The sequence below is a fragment of the Salmo salar genome, chromosome 03 (genome assembly GCF_965601325.2).
Source record: "Salmo salar chromosome 03, fSalSal1, whole genome shotgun sequence".
Classification (NCBI taxonomy): domain Eukaryota; kingdom Metazoa; phylum Chordata; class Actinopteri; order Salmoniformes; family Salmonidae; genus Salmo; species Salmo salar.
In genome coordinates this window covers 54,920,032-54,937,896 of record NC_138293.1, presented here as the reverse complement: position 1 = coordinate 54,937,896, position 17,865 = coordinate 54,920,032, and the positions used below count along the sequence as shown (strand labels likewise).

The 17,865-nt window shown below is 39.4% G+C and overlaps 1 protein-coding gene across 1 annotated transcript; it reads left to right on the top strand.

Annotated features, from left to right (window-relative positions):
• Positions 1-8,046: 8,046 nt before the first annotated feature.
• LOC145850511 (ferritin, middle subunit) lies at positions 8,047-10,855 on the top strand. Its single transcript, XM_082973596.1, has 4 exons — positions 8,047-8,356; positions 8,638-8,784; positions 10,120-10,245; positions 10,487-10,855. Exons 1-4 carry the CDS (start codon positions 8,255-8,257, stop codon positions 10,640-10,642), a joined length of 531 nt encoding a protein of 176 aa, XP_082829722.1. The 5' UTR covers positions 8,047-8,254; the 3' UTR covers positions 10,643-10,855.
• Positions 10,856-17,865: the final 7,010 nt, after the last annotated feature.

The window sequence follows — 17,865 nt, the reverse complement described above, 5'->3', positions numbered from 1 at the left end:
CCTATTTATTGCCTTACCTCCCTTTTCCTACCTCATTTGCACACACTGTATATAGACTTTTTTCTATTGTGTTATTTACTGTATGTTTGTTTATTCCATGTGTAACTCTGTGTTGTTGTTTGTGTCGCACTGCTTTGCTTTATGTTGGCCAGGTCGCAGTTGTTAATGAGAACTTGTTCTCAACTAGCCAACCTGGTTAAATAAAGGTGAAATTTAAAAAAATTATTAAAAAAAAATTCACACCTGTTGTCCCAGGTATAAATCAGTCCCTGATTAGAGGGGAACAATTTTAAAAAGCAGTGGAACTGGCTTCTTGGTCCAGAGTTGAGTTTGAGGGGTATAGTGCATTTTAGAGTTGAAGAGCACCAACCACAGATAAACATGCACTCTAGACCATCTCGAAGATTAAATTCAATATAGAATCAGTGTGACGAGGTGACAAAGAGATTGTTTTACTATTGTAACATGCAATGAATAGAATTCTGTTGTTCTCTGGTTTAGAAATCAAACTCTGGTTCTCTTATTTCAGACCAAATTGTATACATTTTCCCCAGTTGTTTTTTTAGAGAACATTGTATTGCAAGGTATTCTACAGTATATGTGTAGGATATGCTGTGTTGGCTAATTTGCATATGCAGCTTAGTTTTTAAACCTCCATTCTAGCATACATGACACACACATCTTTCTATCTATATGCTTTTATTTGGCTTTCTAATAAAAGTATATGATTTAATGTTTCTTTAAGCCAGCAGCTAATTAATTGAAAAGAGACATATAATAAGACCAAAACATGACAACAACAAAAAATGTCACTGACAGATAGCAAATAAAACACTAGCATGATGAGCAGGCAAATTTACATTTCCAGTAGCAGGCTAGGCTAGTCAAACTAACATTGGCTAGCTTTAAAAAAAAAAGGCAAAATGGTGAACAGAGTTACCTCTTAATGGAACAATTTGTATTGCATGCTGCATTTTTCAAAGTGCACTCAAAAACAGATGTTTATCTTATTTCAGTCTTTGGGAGTTCATCAAACACATACAGCAAGCAGTTTGAGTTTTCAGACCTCACTTGAGGCTGTGTTTACATCCTAGATAGAAGCAGTGTTAAACTATACTTTTTATGAGAAAATGTGCAAAAATTGAAATTGCCAACAAATCTTATAGTTATTATAAGAATGTTTTACTGTCATATACAAAAAATCTGCTCCTCCCTCGATGGGGATCGATCAACTTCACGTTTTTTGGCTTCTGCCCACAAACTATAGGCTACTGCATATTTGAATTAATACTTGAGAGAGTAGCCCACCATTCACATTCTATTCCATATTCTGAGCCATAGGCCTATCCAAGCCTTTACACATAAGGTAGTTGGTCCAAAGTTGGCATTGCGACACTCACTTTAATTGGATTGATAATGTATTTCTATCCCAGTTCACTTTCACTACAACAAAGTAATCAGCCTCTGTTTTCAGGTAGACTAACACAATACTTGTTTAATTTTATTCATGATAGAATCTTCAGCTTATTAGGACTGAACATGATTTCCTTTACAACCAATGTATGTATGTATGTATGTATGTATGTATGTATGTATGTATGTATGTATGTATACTTTTTAATGAATTGATACTGCGATTAAATTGTGTAATCATGTCAGCAGTTTCTTGACTTTGAGTGCATCGACTCATTTTAAGTTAATTGAGTATTAGACATTAATTTGGTGCCATAGTCTGATCTAGTGGTAATGCTGCACATGGCCCTTTGCAGCATGGATTCAAACCCTGCCTACGCCTTCATATCTGTATTCCTCTACCTTTCTGTCACCCCCCTCTCATTCATAACTTGATATCTCAATAAAGAAAGAGAAAATACTAATATATATAAAGAAATTAGTAATTTAAAGACCATGTACTACCCAAACATGGTGAAGGGTTCATAAATAGAATAATGGGATTTTGACATTGGTGGTGACTTTCTGAACTGTTATAGTTAGACCAACAGTTTAAAGTAATACAGAAAAATGTTGGTATTTGAGTTCTGATTGACTAAATTGACAACATTTTCAGGAAAGTTGTTGAATTTTCCCCTAAATTCACCAGAAACAACCATTCACAGCTATTTGTTTTAAAATGCTTTAGTAAGTTACACAGTATATGTAAGTTGCATAGTATAGTATATGTTCCTGCTGTTCTCTCCTTCTTCCCTTTTTCCTTTTCTTCTAATCTGGTATCAGCTGGTCTTCGCCCTTTCATCACCCCTCATGTCTGTTTCTGCAGTCACAAAACTGCGCCTCCTTCCACCATTGTCACTGTGATAACAGAACAGAACTACCTCGAGACCAACGATGGTGGATAAATGAAGATAGTTCACTCAGGCCGTTGACCACTGTCTGCTTAAGGGGGTGGCTCCTTAAGCCGACAACAATACGATAGTGGTCTGCTTAGTTAATTGACTTTCTTTGGTTGAAAAAATGAAGGAGTGGGCTGTCTCGCTTCCTCTTCCGTCTCTGCTTGAGACTCCAGAATGCTGAGTCACAACGACAAGGCAGAAATACAGCCAGGGCAGATCCTAAGTCATTCCATACTGTAGAAGAACCAACAGGAGGTTATGACAGGAAAAATCAGGGGAACAAATTTCACTGGGGACAGGGGGGACATGCATTTTTGTCCCCCCCAGTTTTATCATTGGAATGTGTTACAGAATAAGGCAAAGGTGTGCTTTAGGACCATGCGGATCCCTCCGAGCAGTCGGGTAGGATGTTTGCAGTGTTTATTCGACCCCCCCCCCCCAAAAAAAAAATAATAATAATATATATATATATATATATGTGTCCCCCACATCTAAAACCAAAGTTGCGTCCCTGGTTATAATAGTGGGAGGGGCAAAGAGTACAGACTAAAAACACTGTGTCACCCTCCAGAACTTCAATAGAAAGAGTTATGTAACGGTTAACCATTTACAGTATTACTGTTTATAACTTTGTGGTCACATGATGGACCCGGTTGTGACTTAACACAGGTTATCGGGGTTGAACATTACAGAAAAGAATTCCATAAAAAAATTAAGACAATTCTTTGCCAATTTTAATTTTAATGCTATGTTTGCCCTTCTGCAAAAATAAGGTCACAACCTGGACTCAGGGGTAGACGTAACATAGTAAAAGTAAATTTGGGATACTCCAATTAGTATGATATGTTTTGTATGGTATGTATTAATTTGTGGATGTCCATCATCAATTTCGTATTATATTTTACGAATTGTAATTTGTACAATATGTTACGAATTACAATTTGTACAATATGTTACGAATTGCAATTTGTACAATATGTTACGATTTGCTAAACATATGATATGTTACGAATTCCAATTTGTTGTGGCCAACTTTAGCTCGGTGGCTAGGTGCAAACGTTAGCTAGGTGGCTAAAGTTAGTTAGGCTAGGGGTTAACCTGTCTGGGCTATGGGGCAGTATTTTCACGGCCGGATGAAAAACGTACCCAATTTCAACAGATTACTACTCTGGCCCAGAAACTAGAATATGCATATTATTAGTAGGTTTGGATAGAAAACATTCTGAAGTTCCTAAAACTCTTTGAATGGTGTCTGTGATTATAACAGAACTCATATGGCAGGCAAAAACCTGAAAAAAATCCAAGCAGGAAGTGAAAAGTCTGAGAATTGTAGTTCTTCTTTTGATTCTCTATCGAAGCTACAGTGTCTGTGGGGTGACGTTGCACTTCCTAAGGCTTCCATTGGCTGTCTAAAGCCTTCAGAAAGTGATTTGAGCATTCTCCTGTCACTGGGCAGATAATAGGAGCTCAGTTACTGAGTGGTCTGCCTGGCAACAAAGGGATTGGATATGCGCAGTCACGCGAGCACGCCGTTCCTTCTTTTTCTTCTTGAATGAATATGCTATTGTCCGGTTGGAATATTATCGCAATTTTACGTAAAAAATACCATAAAGATTGATTTTAAACAGCGTTTGACATGCTTCTAAGTACGGTAATGGAACATTTTGACTATTCGTCTCTCGTTCCGCGCTCGCGCGTTATGCCTTTGGATAAGTGATCTGTACGCACGAACAAAACGGAGCTATTTGTACATAAATATGGATTATTTCGAACAAAAACAACATTTCTTGTGGAAGTAGCAGTCCTGGGAGTGCATTCTGACAAAGATCAGCAAAAGTAAGAGAATATTTCTAATACTAATTCTGAGTTTAGGTTGCCCCGAACTTGGCGGGTGTCTGAATAGCTCACCGTGATGGCTGAGCTATGTACTCAGAATATTGACAAATGTGCTTTCTCCGTAAAGCTATTTTAAAATCTGACACAGCGGTTGCATCCATGGGTAGTCAATCTATAATTCTTTAAATAATTGTTATATATTTTGTCAATGTTTATGATGAGTATTTTTGTAAATTGATGTGCACATTCACCGGACGTTTTGGTGGGAATACATTTTCCTAACATTACGCGTCAATGTAAAATGCTGTTTTTGGATATAAATATGAACTTTATCGAACAAAACATACATGTATTGTGTAACATAATGTCCTAGGAGTGTCATCTGATGAAGATCGTCAAAGGTTAGAGCTTCATTTAGCTGTGTTATGGGTTTTATTGACACATGTCCTTGCTTGGAAAATGGCTGTGTGATTATTTTTGTCTATGTACTCTCCTTACATAATCTAATGTTTTGCTTTCGGTGTAAAGCCTTTTTGAAATCGGACAATGTGGTTAGACCAACGAGAAGTTTATCTTTAAAATGGTGTAAAATAGTTGGATGTTTGAGAAAGTTGAATTATGACATTTTGTTTTTTTTAAATTTTCCGCCCTGATATTTCACTAGCGTCCCACCTAGCCCATAGAAGTTAAGGGTTAAGGTTACGTCTAAGGTTAAGGTTTGGAGTTAGGTTACAGGGTTGCGGTTAGGGTTATGGGAAGGGTTAGCTAACATGCTAAGTAGTTGCAAAGTATCTAAAAAGTAGTAAATAGTTGCAAAGTTGCTAATTAGCAAAAAAGCTGATGTTGTCCGTGATGAGTTACAAGCAATTTTTGGGATGCTAGACGTTCGCCTTATATGCTCACCCAAACTTATCCTTTAAGCATGCCACATAATTTAGTCAAAAAGTGATGTCCCTTTTCGCCAAAAAAAAGGAATGCCAAGTATGTCACAGCCCTTTTAGTAACACCGGTTTAAGCATAAGTCTAATGTCACTCCCAACAGTCTGAAGAGGCTTGACTCATTGTCTCCTATTCTTTGTTTGCTCTCATAATGAAAACATTACGCTATAAAGTGAGGTTCAGTCTAAAACAGTTGATCAAAGTAACACAGAGCAGGGCACATACTTCAAGGATTATCTATGTTGAAGAAGACCCTTACCCCCATTTGAAGCAGTCTCATCATTTTTCAAGAAACAATAAACCTAGATAGTAGCTATGACAACCTGATAGATAGAGCCTGTTTTGGCTTACATTTAAGGAAAAAGGGGGTCCTGTTCTCAAACAGGTCCTGTTCTCCAGCGTCGTCCGGATTTGACTGGAGTAGGCCGTCATTGAAAATAAGAATTTGTTCTTAACTGACTTGCCTAGTTTATATAAAGGTTACATTTGAGTATACTGTAAAAGAACTGTAAACATTTAGTTGAGCTTACTAGCACTTAGACTGTCTACCGGAAGCTGATGCTGTTGATATGCAACCTCTTGCTAGCTTGTTAGCATAACAAATTACTAGCTAGACATCATACCATTTCGGATGTGTTTGTAAATTCAATCTGGAGTGCCAGAGTACGCTCTGGGCATTTGTAAATTCAGATCGTTGTCAGATTGTCCGTTCATAAATTCAAAGTGTTTTGCTCTCTGAGCATTCAGAGCCCACACTGGACGCTCTGGCCGAGGAGTAGGGTTCATCCAAGCGTTCTGACTTCACAACGGCAGTCAAGCACCCAAACTAACTGGCTAACTTTGTCTAGCTTGCTAGCTACTTCCAGACACAAATGAGAGAACAGCTCACTCTGACCATTTTACTCACCCTAGCAGAGCTGGTTAGGCTGCTTTCATGTTATCCAGAGCATTGGTGACTGTAACTGTGGTGCTGGCAACAATTTAATTACTCTTTTTTTGCAGACATTTACTGACACCAGTTATATTCAATGGGTGTTACGTTTGTAAATTCATCAATTAATCTGCGCTTTGGCACACTCAGATGAGAGTGCTCTGAAATCGGAGTAGATAGCCAGAGCAAATTAACTATGTCCATTGAGAACGAACAATGACTATGCCACTTAGCTAAGCCTGATCTCTTAATAGCCAACTAAATGTATGTTAGGTAGCCAGCTAACATAACGGTATATACTACTGTAACGATATGCTATGCGGTTCATAAGTATAGCGTTGTTAAAGGATTGTAACATAACTTATTTGAAAATTAATTACATCGCTGAACATTTTCTTAACATTTGTCATAGCTAGTTAAAGCAATGCAATTGTATCCACTCTCGTCGGACTTCGGCTGCATATTTTCCGCCATTTTCTTAAAATCTGAAACCATTGGGAGGCCACGCCCGTTTTCTGAAGAATGCATTATGGGCCATGAAAGCACGGAAATAATGTCCATTTTGGCTAATTTATTACGACATCCGGGAACTTCTGGCATACTAACTATATCCATACTATGACCAATAACCATACTACATACTCCACTTACATCACAAATAGTATGGGTAGTGCAGTTAGTATGAGTATTCGAACACAGCTCTAGTTCTTATGAATACCAGTGATGTTGCAACTACATGGATGTACTGAACAATAACCCAGCACCCTGAAAGCACCCTGTCAACAGTTGTGGAAGATCAGGTCATGTGAACTGAAGTTCTTAGGAAGGTTACTTTATTACTGTAGTCTTTGATTTTCATTAGCTGTAAAAAGTTTTCCACTTCACAGTTTTATCTTAATAACCTATGTATTGTTAGATGTATGTAGCTACTGATTTTGTGTAGTTATTTCTAGGATAATGTAATCAACTTTGATATACCATTTGTCAACTACAATATGTCATTTGAAATTGAAAGGTCTATCATCAAATACCATTTCTACAAAAGCCAGCCTTTCTTTCTCTGTCCACTACTGTATTCCCATACCTCATACTGAAAATTGAATTGATATGAAAAAAGTGTGATAAACCCTACAGTTTTTCTTTTGACTGCATTCTGGAAAAGGTACATAATTAAGCTAAATGTGCTATTGAAACATGTGCTCTTAGAGAATGAAACAGAAGTTTACAGAACTGCGTCTCAACGTTCGATTCCTTTTATATCCTAAATCAAATGTAGACATAGACTATTTCTCAATTAGCCCAATATTAGAATGTGTTCAAATTCTTCCTATTTTCTTCTAAGGATATAACACACACACCTTTTTCAACAATAAGCGCTGTAGTTAGACCTGCACTGTAGCATTGCTTTTGGCTGATACCACTGCTTTAGTTGTTTCCAATAAAATGTTACTTTCTAATAAACAAAGTAAAAAAATAAAAAAAATAAAAGACAGAGATGAAGAGGTCAAGGCGAGAGTATTTACTCCTCCCAAAATCTGTCCGCGTGAGATAATGACATTTATGTGTGGAGGTATATAACAGAGTGTCAAATTACTTAAGGATTTTGATCGAATACAAGTTTCGTAATGTTTAAGATTTTACTAAACCTTTTACAAACGCCGACATATTATATGTTGATGCACGTGGCATTCCGGCAACTTTGAGAAAAACGACGTTTAGTTGTGCGTGTTGTTTACTCGCGTACCTGCCCTCTCATTGGTTAGAATCTTGCCTGTCTTCAATCGCTGAACACCTGTATTTCCATTGTTAGAGTTGTCACTCGTCTCTCTTGTTAATATAATAATCTTAGCTTTAGGTCATGAGGTGTATGAGTGGGCTCGTCGTCAAATTATCCGCCTAGTTCCTGTTGAAATTCTAAAGGTGATTGGCTACGCTCTGTGAGGGTGGATTTCACTGACGCGTTCCGTTCGGAACAATAAATAGAGGGAACAAGGCTCCTTCCACTTCACAAGTCTGAGAAGACGCATGAAGAAGTTCTTGCTTCAACAGTGATTGAACGGAACTCCTCTGCCTTCGTCCCGCATTATAGAACATTCCGGATTGATAACGTAACACTTACTTGAACTGTAATAGCAAAATAGTCGACGGAAATTTATTTTTGTACATTTCATTTTGATATAAAAGAAAATCTGCCAAGATGGAGTCTCAGATCCGCCAGAACTATCACCACGATTGCGAAGCTGCCATCAACCGGATGATCAACATGGAGATGTTTGCCTCCTACACCTACACTTCAATGGTAAGGAGTCTACCAAGATGACCGTTTTGTTGATCTACCTGTGTATTATTATGCCTGGGCCTAAATATTTTTCTGTACACCTAGGCAATTAACATCCTTGGGGTAGATCTATCATTCAAATGAAGCTGATTGGCTCTGTCCAAGGATATATTTATCTTCTTGGCAGGTTACTAAGTAGGCTGAGTTTCTGGATCATATTGCTGTGTCAATCATGCATAGATCCCTCAATAATAGAATGAGTCATGTTTGACATGTTTCTAAACACTTGTCTGTCCACCCAGGCTTTCTATTTCTCCCGTGACGATGTAGCTCTGCCTGGCTTCGCGCATTTCTTCAAGGAGAACAGCGACGAGGAGCGGGAGCACGCCGACAAGCTACTCTCCTTCCAGAACAAGAGAGGTGGACGCATTTTACTCCAGGACATCAAGGTGAGCCCCTGAGCAGCTAAAACCACATTTACATTGTATACTGCGCAACAAAAAGATCGTACATTTCTTCATAGAGGAGGCTTCTCTGGTAGCAATGGTTCTTGTCTCAGTTGAAAAGGTTCTACCTGGAAACAAGTGGTTTATCTAGACTCTATGGCAAGAAGTCTAAAGGACCCTTTATAGTCAATCTAGAGCCTTTTCTTTAATACTGTGAACTTCAAGTTTTGGATGAGTAGTCATTCATGTTAATACAGTTCATTGTAAGGCACGCCCTATGTGGCTGCCCTGGTATTAGAGCAAGGTGGCCAGAGGAGAAAATGTCCTGACTGCTTAGGCCTGAACACACTGCCTGCATGAGGGGTGTAACTCCATCCACTCTATCCAAACTCTCCCAATGTTAATATAATACATGCTCACTGACAGTTTCAAATTTGATTGGTCACGTGCACCGACTACAACAGGTGTAGACTTTACAGTGACATGTGTACTTATGAGCCCATTCCCAACAATGCAGAGTTAAATGTAAATATTTGCTAAATAAAAAAGGAAATGGTAAAACAAAGAATAGCAAGGCTTTATAGAAGTACTGAGACCATGTGCAGGGGTACAAGGTTGTTGAAGGAATACAGTATGTAGGTAAGGTGAAGAGTGACTAGGCAATCAGGATATGTGACTGGTGTCAATATGCATGTAGGCTTATGTAGTGTCTGGGGGTATGGCCTAGTGAGTGTGAAATAAGTGGTTTATACACATCTACTCAGACCCCTGTTTGCCTCCAGAACAGCCTGAATTTTTGGGGGGATGTTCAGATGGTGTCTGAAACAATCCACATGGATGTTGGTCCATGTTCACATGCTGAAATCAGGCAGTTGCTGCAGATTTTACGGCGACGTAGTCATGCTGTGAACTGCCCGTTCCAAACATGCTCTATTGGTTTGAGGTCTTGGGACTGTGCAGTAAACTGAACTCACTGTTCCAGGCAAAGTTTTTCCACTCAATTGCCCACTGGAGTCACTTGTTTTTAGCTGAAAGGAGTGTAACCCGGTGTGGTCGTCTGCTGCAATAGCCCATCTGTGAGAATGATCGAGTTGTGTTCTGAGCTTGGGTTCTGGAAACCTTTGGGGTTGCAAGTGCCTTGCTCTATCCACTGAGCCACACCGGACCCATGATATGTGCTTCATAAACTCTAGCTTATGTGGTTGTTCATAGTCACTGTTAAAGTGACTCCATCTTGGTCTTTCTGTGTTGGTTCCAGTTTGTCAGATATACTCATTTAATTGTCTAAACATCTGTTAGTAGTCCCTAACCCTCCTGTGTTCACTCTGTCCTGTGTAGAAGCCAGAACGTGATGAGTGGGGCAATGGGCTGGAGGCCATGCAGTGTGCTCTGCAGCTGGAGAAGAATGTGAACCAGGCCCTGCTGGACCTGCACAAGATTGGCTTGGACAAGGTTGACCCCCATGTAAGTTATGGTGGATCTGCACATCACATGTATATATCACATAGAATACAGGTACTGTCCCAGGAGATGATCAGGTTGTTGTAGCTCTGATAACTAACACACAATGCAGCTCATGCAGGAGTTACAGCTGCAAACACCTCATTATCTGCCCTTATGCCATTACCACCAGGCTCTTGTGTGTTACTGTATCTACAATAGTCTGTAGTTATTCTCTTGTCTGACCTGTGTTTTCCCTCTTTAGCTGTGTGACTTCCTGGAGACCCATTACCTGAACGAGCAGGTGGAGGCCATTAAGAAGCTGGGTGACCACATCACCAACCTCACCAAGATGGATGCTGTCAAAAACAAGATGGCAGAGTACCTGTTTGACAAGCACACCCTGGGAGGCCAGAGCTAAACCACTTCCATCCCCAGGGTACGGCATCCAGCCTCAGACCAGGACTCCTGGCTTCTCTGATAGATCCTACTGGCTTTGTGTTTAGAGGGAGGGGAGAGTGTTAAACTGGTGCAGTGCAACACAGCTGTAACATTGAGGTGTTTTTGTTGACAACACTTGTGTTTTGGAGGCAAGGCATCTTGTAAAACAATAAAAAGAAAGTGTTGACCTGTAGTAATGGATGTTGTAACAGTCTATTCAGGTTCTTTGCTCCGTCTTACTGAGCATCTCAATACCAGTGATAAATACTGACGATTGTAGACCTACAATAGTAAATCTTTAACATGAGATTTATGAAGGACATTACCTCTGACCACTGTCCTCCACCATATCTTGTAATAGTGCCATGTCAATTAAGGGCCCAACTGTCAACTCTAGGTCCATATGAGTAAAATTGGTAACTACAGTTGATGTAGACCTTTACACTGCATCACCAGTTTAGATGGCCTAGAGGTCAATTAAATCCATTAGCCAGCTGTTATGGCGCATTTCGCTGGGAAGTACGGCTCTTACTGACAAATCTTTACTCATGTTTATTTCAGGTGGTAATGCCCATAGTTCCCCTGAAGCGAACTATGAAATGAATACTCATTGTAATGATTCTACAAGCCTCTAGTTCATAAGGGGCTTATTGGAGCTGTCATATGGTTGCGACGCTACTAGTAATTTACTGAAGACTTTCATTTTGGTTATTGACAGGTAAGTTAATGTTTAAAACAAAAATATTGATAAACAATGTGTCCATATAGTACATGAGTTTCTAGTGTATAGACCACTTGGTTAATTGGGAAAATGGTGTAACGAGGTGTCTCATCAGCGGTGGCATTTTCTATAATGGCTACTATTTTATTTTCACAACTGCCAACCAATCAGTATTGACATGGTAAAATAATTGAGTACATTTTTATGGTATTGACTAAGTTGGTTAACATTTGGGGTGACGTTTCACAGCTTTGTCATTCTATTTGAAAATATATTTAACTTGTCAAAAGGATATGCAGAGGGGCAGAGTTTTGTGATAATCTGACATACCCAAAAAGGCCACTAGATGGCATCTGATTAAATTGCATATTCCTTAACCAAAATTTGTATTTGTTATGGATCCCTATTAGCTGCTGTCAATTCAGCAGTTATTCTTCATGGGGTCCAGCAAAATAAAGGCAGTTCTATACAATAAAACTAACATTACATTAAACCGATTTCACAATATATGAAGGGTTTGCCCTCAGGCCACTACTCTACCACATATCTGCAACACAAAATCGATGTATGTGTGTCTATAGTGCATATGTGTCTCTTCACAGTCCCTATTGTCCCATAAGGTGTATTATCTATTTTTAAATAGTATTTTACTGCTTGCATGAGTTACTTGATGTGAAATAGCCAGGTCATGGCTCTCTGTAGTACTGTGCACCTCCCATAGTCTGTTCTGGACTTGGGGACTGTGAAGAGACCTGGTGGCATGTCTTGTGGGGTATGATTTGGTGTCTGAGTTGTATGCTAGTAGTTTAAACTGACAGCTTGGTGCATTCAACATGTCAATACTTCTCACAAATACAAGTAGTGATTAAGTAAATCTCTACTTTGAGCCATGAGAGATTGACATTCATAATATTAATGTTAGCTCTCTGTGTACATTTAAGGCTGAGCCGTGCTGCCCAGTTCTGGGCCAATTGTAATTTTCCTAAGTCCTTTTTTGTGGCACCTGACCACACGACTGGACAGAAGTCCAGGTGCGACAAAACAAGGGCCTGTAGAATCTACCTTGTTGATAGTGTTGTTAAGGCAGAGCAGAGCTTTATTATGGACAGATCTATCCCCATCTTAGTTACTGTTGTATCAATATGTTTTGACCATGACAGAAGTTTATTCTCAACTTGTTACATTTCCACATTATTCATTACAAGGGTTTAGTGTTTTAATTTTATGTCCAAAATATAATGCCTTTAACTTATTTCTTGCCACCCATTCTGAAACTGACTGCAGCTCTTAAGTGTTGCAGTGATTTCACCTGCTGTGGTAGCTGATGTGTATAGTGTTTCCTGATCTCATGACCTGGTCAGGTTTAACTCTGGGTCCTATTCGTAGGAAGGTTATGTGGATTGGAAATACTCCTGGCCTAAGGTGGATCAAACTCTTTCAAACTACCACAAACCTTGCTCTTACTCATTATGAATCTGATACCAAAAGAGCCAGAGACAACAACTTCAATGGACAGCATACTCTTGTGTTTGATTAACTTCTATAGCAGGAATGAGCGTTATGCAAAGAAAAGTTACAATGTTTTCAAATATATATTTCCCTCTATGCACAATGTTAAGCAATAGACAGACAGGTTTACATTTTATGACATAATACCTATTATTTGTTCATCTAATTACAATGCTCTTCTACAATTATTCATTCTGGAAGATTTATGAAAGGCAGAGTTACAATGAAGACAGTACACGTTGTAATCACTTTTTTTAATGCTCAAGTCATAAAAGCACTAACCTATTGTTGTCCTGGTCTCCATCTGGTCCACCAGAGGTTTGTTTACTAGGGCTCACTATAGGAACTGATTTCCTGTAAAATCCAATTATTCAATCATTAAATCAACTTTTTTCAACATTTTAATTGAAAATAATATCCCCTTTTCATGAAGTAGATTTTATTGAATGTCATTCATTCTATTGCACTATTCTAACCAAACGTGCATTACCAGTTCATATCAGTAGGTGTCACTATACACTAGCTAGTCGAATAAGACTGATGCCATGATAGCTGCCTGTCTCTGTATATGTGAAAGTTCTGGTTGTGTTAGCTGGAATCCATCAATTCATTCTTTCTGAATTAGCCATCCATGTGTTATGGTTGGACAAACGTGTTTCTTTTTCCTTTTTAAGACAGTGGAATTTGCACGACAAACATTTGTAAAGAACCACCAGAGGTGGAAATAAAATAATACGCCAACAAACATTACTGGACTAACAAACTGTCTGACAAACCTTTTCAGGAACTTCAATATACCTTGGATTCGGTTAGCAGCAGGAGATCGTTTCATCTTTATAAAGTGCCAAACACATTTATTCAGTGAGTCTATTGATAAAAGTCACCTTGTCCAAGAGAGATTTACATGGTTATCAAAACCTCACACCAAGGTAAGCCTACACGTCTCACTTCCGGTTCCCGTGACATGCATTGAAACATGGCTTTATTTTGATAAATATCTATGAATTAACAGACTTATTTTCAAATCATTTTCAACATCACATCCAGGTGTGGGACGTTCACTGTCTAACAAGGAACAATAGCAGGTCTATTTTGCTCCAGCAGCTGGCATATTCTGTCCATTCACAATTAATCTGTGGGAACATGGCGGCTCTCAACACCCGACAACTGAAAGAGGTGATTGTTAGTGAGGAAATTACCCCCGACCACCCCTGTCTCAGTCTCCAGAAAATAGTACCAGTCAAAAGTTTGGACACAGCTACTCATTCAAGGGTTTTTATTTATTTTACATTGTAGAATAATAGTGAAGACATCAAAACTATGAAATAACACATATGGAATCATGTACTAACCAAAACAAGTGTTAAACAAATCAAAATATATTTTATTTTTGAGATTCTTCAAAGTAGCCACCCTTTGCCTTGATTACAGCTTTGCACACGCTTGGCATTCTCTCAACCAGCTTCACGAGTTAGTCACCTGGAATGCATTTCAAATAACAGGTGTGCCATCGTAAATGTTAATTTGTGGAATTTCTTTCCTTCTTAATGCATTTGTACATTAAGGTTGGGGTGGAATACAGAATATAGCCCTATGGGGTAAAATACCAAGTCTATATTATGGCAAGAGCAGCCCAAAAAGCAGAGAAATGACAGTCCATCATTACTTTAAGACATGATGGTCAGTCAACACATTCACTCAACCTCAACCCATAAAACAGATAAAGCAACACCTCACGGCACAAAGCCTCTCCCTTATTTGACCTAGATAGTTTGTGTATATGCATTGATATGTAGGATACGTGTGCCTTGAATTTTTTTTATGTAGTTCTGTCCTTGAGCTGCTCCTGTCTATTGATATTCTGTATTGTTATGTTTCGTGTGGACCCCAGGAAGAGTATCTGCTGCTATCGCAACAGCTAACGGGGATCCTAATAAAATACCAATTACCAAATTGTGATGGTTTAGGATGAGTTGGACTGCAGAATGAAGGAAAAGCAGCCAACAAGTGCTCAGCATATGTGGGAACTCCTTCAAGACTGTTGGAAAAGCATTCCAGGTGAAGCTGGTTGAGAGAATGCCAAGAGTGTGCAAAGTTATCATCAAGGCAAAGCGTGGCTACTTTGAAGAATCTAAAGTGTTTAACACTTCTTTGGTTACTACATGATTCCATATGTGTTTTTTCATAGTTTTGATGTCTTCACTACTATTCTACATTGTGGAAAATTGTAAAAATAAAGAAAATGATCCTGTCTTATCTGTATGCTCCAATTCCCCCCCCCCCCCCCCCCCCCCACACCAGAGGACCTGAGCCCTATGACCATGCCTCAGAACAACCTGGCCTGAAGACTCCCCAGTCCACCTGGTTGTGCTGCTGCTCCAGTTTCTGCTATTCTGCCTGCAGCTATGGAACTCTGCCCTGTTCACCTGACATGTTACCTTATCCCGGGACCTGCTGTTTCGTTTCTCCTCTGTCTCTATCGACCTCTCAACCTTTGAATGCTCGGCTATGACAAGCCAACTGACATTTACTTCTGAGGTGCTGACCTGTTGCGTCCTCTATAACCACTGTGATTATTAATTGCCCCTGCTAGTCACCTATGAACGTCTGAACATCTTGAAGAACCATCTGGCCTTAATGGCCTTATACAGTGCATTCAGAAAGTATTCAAACCCCTTGACTTTTTCCACATTTTGTGACTTTAAAGCCTTATTCTAAAACTGCTTAATTGTTTTTTTCCCCTCATCAGTATACACAAAATACCCCATAATGGCGCAGCAAAAACAGGTTTTCAGACATTTTTGCAAATCTATATAAAAATAAATAAATACGGAAATATCACATTCACATAAATATTCAGACCCTTTACTCAGTACTTTGTTGAAGAACCTTTAGCAGTGATTACAGCCTGGAGTGTTCTTGGGTATGACACTACACGCTTGGCACACCTGTATTTGGGGTGTTTCTCCCATTCTTCTCTGCAGATCCTCTCAAGCTCTCAGCTCTGTCAGGTTGGATGGAGAGAGTTGCTACACAGCTATTTTCAGTTCTCTCCAGAGATGTTCGATTGGGTTCATGTCCGGGCTCTGGCTGGGCCACTCAAGGACATTCAGAGACTTGTCCCGAAGCCACTCCTGAGTTCTCTTGGCTGTGTGCTTAGGGTCGTTGTCCTGTTGGAAGGTGCACCTTCGCCCCCAGTCTGAGGTCCTGAATGCTCTGGAACAGGTTTTCATCAAGGATCTCTCTGTACTTTTCTTTGTTCATCTTTCCCTCGGTCCTTACTAGTCTCCCAGTCCCTGCCGCTGAAAAACATTCCCACAGTATGATGCTGCCATCACCATGATTCACCATAGGGATGGTGGCAGGTTTTCTCCAGACGTGACACCCTGCGATCAGGCCAACGAGTTCAGTCTTGGTTTCGTCAGACCAGAGAATCTTATTTCTCATGGTCTAAGTGTCACGCCCTGATCTGTTTCACCTGTTCTTGTGATTATCTCCACCCCCTCCAGGTGTCAATTATTTTCTCCAGTGTATTTATCACTGTGTTTCCTGTCTCTCTGTGCCAGTTCGTAATGTCAAGTCAACCAGCGTGTTTTTCCCGGGCCCCTGCTTTTTCTTATCTCTCTTTTGCCAGTCCTCCTGGTTTTGACCCTTGCCTGCCCTGACTCTGAACCTGCCTGACCTGACCTGACCTCGAGCCTGCCTGCCACTCTGTACCTCCTGGACTCTGACCTTGTTATGATCTTTTTGCCTGTCCACGACCATTCTCTTGCCTGCCCCTTAGATACTAATAAATATCAGAGACTCAAACCAACTGCCTCCCGTGTCTGCATCTGGGTCTCACCCTGTGCCCTTATACTAAGAGTCCTTCAGGTGCCTTTTGGCAAACTCCAAATGGTCTGTCATGTGCCTTTTACTGAGAAGTGGCTTCTGTCTGGCCACTCTACCATAAAGGCCTGATTGGTTTCTGCAGAGATGGTTGTCCTTCTGGAAGGTTCTCCCATCTCGACAGAGGAACTAACCCCCATAATAAGATAGATTTTTTTGTTGTTGTCAATATTCTGAACAAATATTGTAATCACTGTTCTGCATCATATGCTTCAACAATTAATGTATTTGCTGTGCTAGACCTAAGGGATAATGTAAGCTTCATAATTGTTCTTTTATGTTCAAAATCTAGAACCCCATGCCAGATTGCTAACTAAATTAGCCCTGGAGCATTTAATATAGCTATAAAACAAAACAAAAATATGTTTGGAGATTTGTATTACACATTTATGAATGATCTAATGTTAGCATAAAACACTCAAGGCCATTGAACACTTGTTGGCCAATAATTGTGCAAATGTAACGCCTTTTATGGTGTCTGACAGAATTTACATAAATCCACTTAGTTGCATTTAATGAAAAAATAGTTTGTTCCTTTACATGGTGTTAATAGCTGATACTTTGGTCTGTCAAAATATAAACTTCACATTTTGTTAATATTAATACAAATATTTGTAGAAAAAGGTAGATTGTCCCGTCTTTTAAGAATCTCTGAGCTCTAAAACAGCAAATTTTTCTCTCTGCCCCATGGCAAAAAAATCCATAGATTTTAGCTACACTAGATATGATATAACCAAAGATTGTTGTTATCCAGCATTTCTGGACATTACAGGTTTGCCTAATCAAAACACTGCAATAGATTCTACAACTAACCTGGTATTGGCTCTACTCTCTTGGTTCCCAATTCTGGAAACCAGTTATCTTAAACGTCCGTTTCCAGTTGCAGGTGGTTCTAGAAATACCAGAGAAAACACAGATGATAGTAAATATATCTTTCTGAGTTTTCTCTAGTGTTTGTGCATTTGTCTGTTGCCTTTTCTTTGCAGGTTTTGCTCAAACTCAAACTCAACCGCTTTTCTATAATCCTGCAGATTCATTATCATTCTCCAATGACTCCAATATTACGCATGCCTGCCCTTCATGGT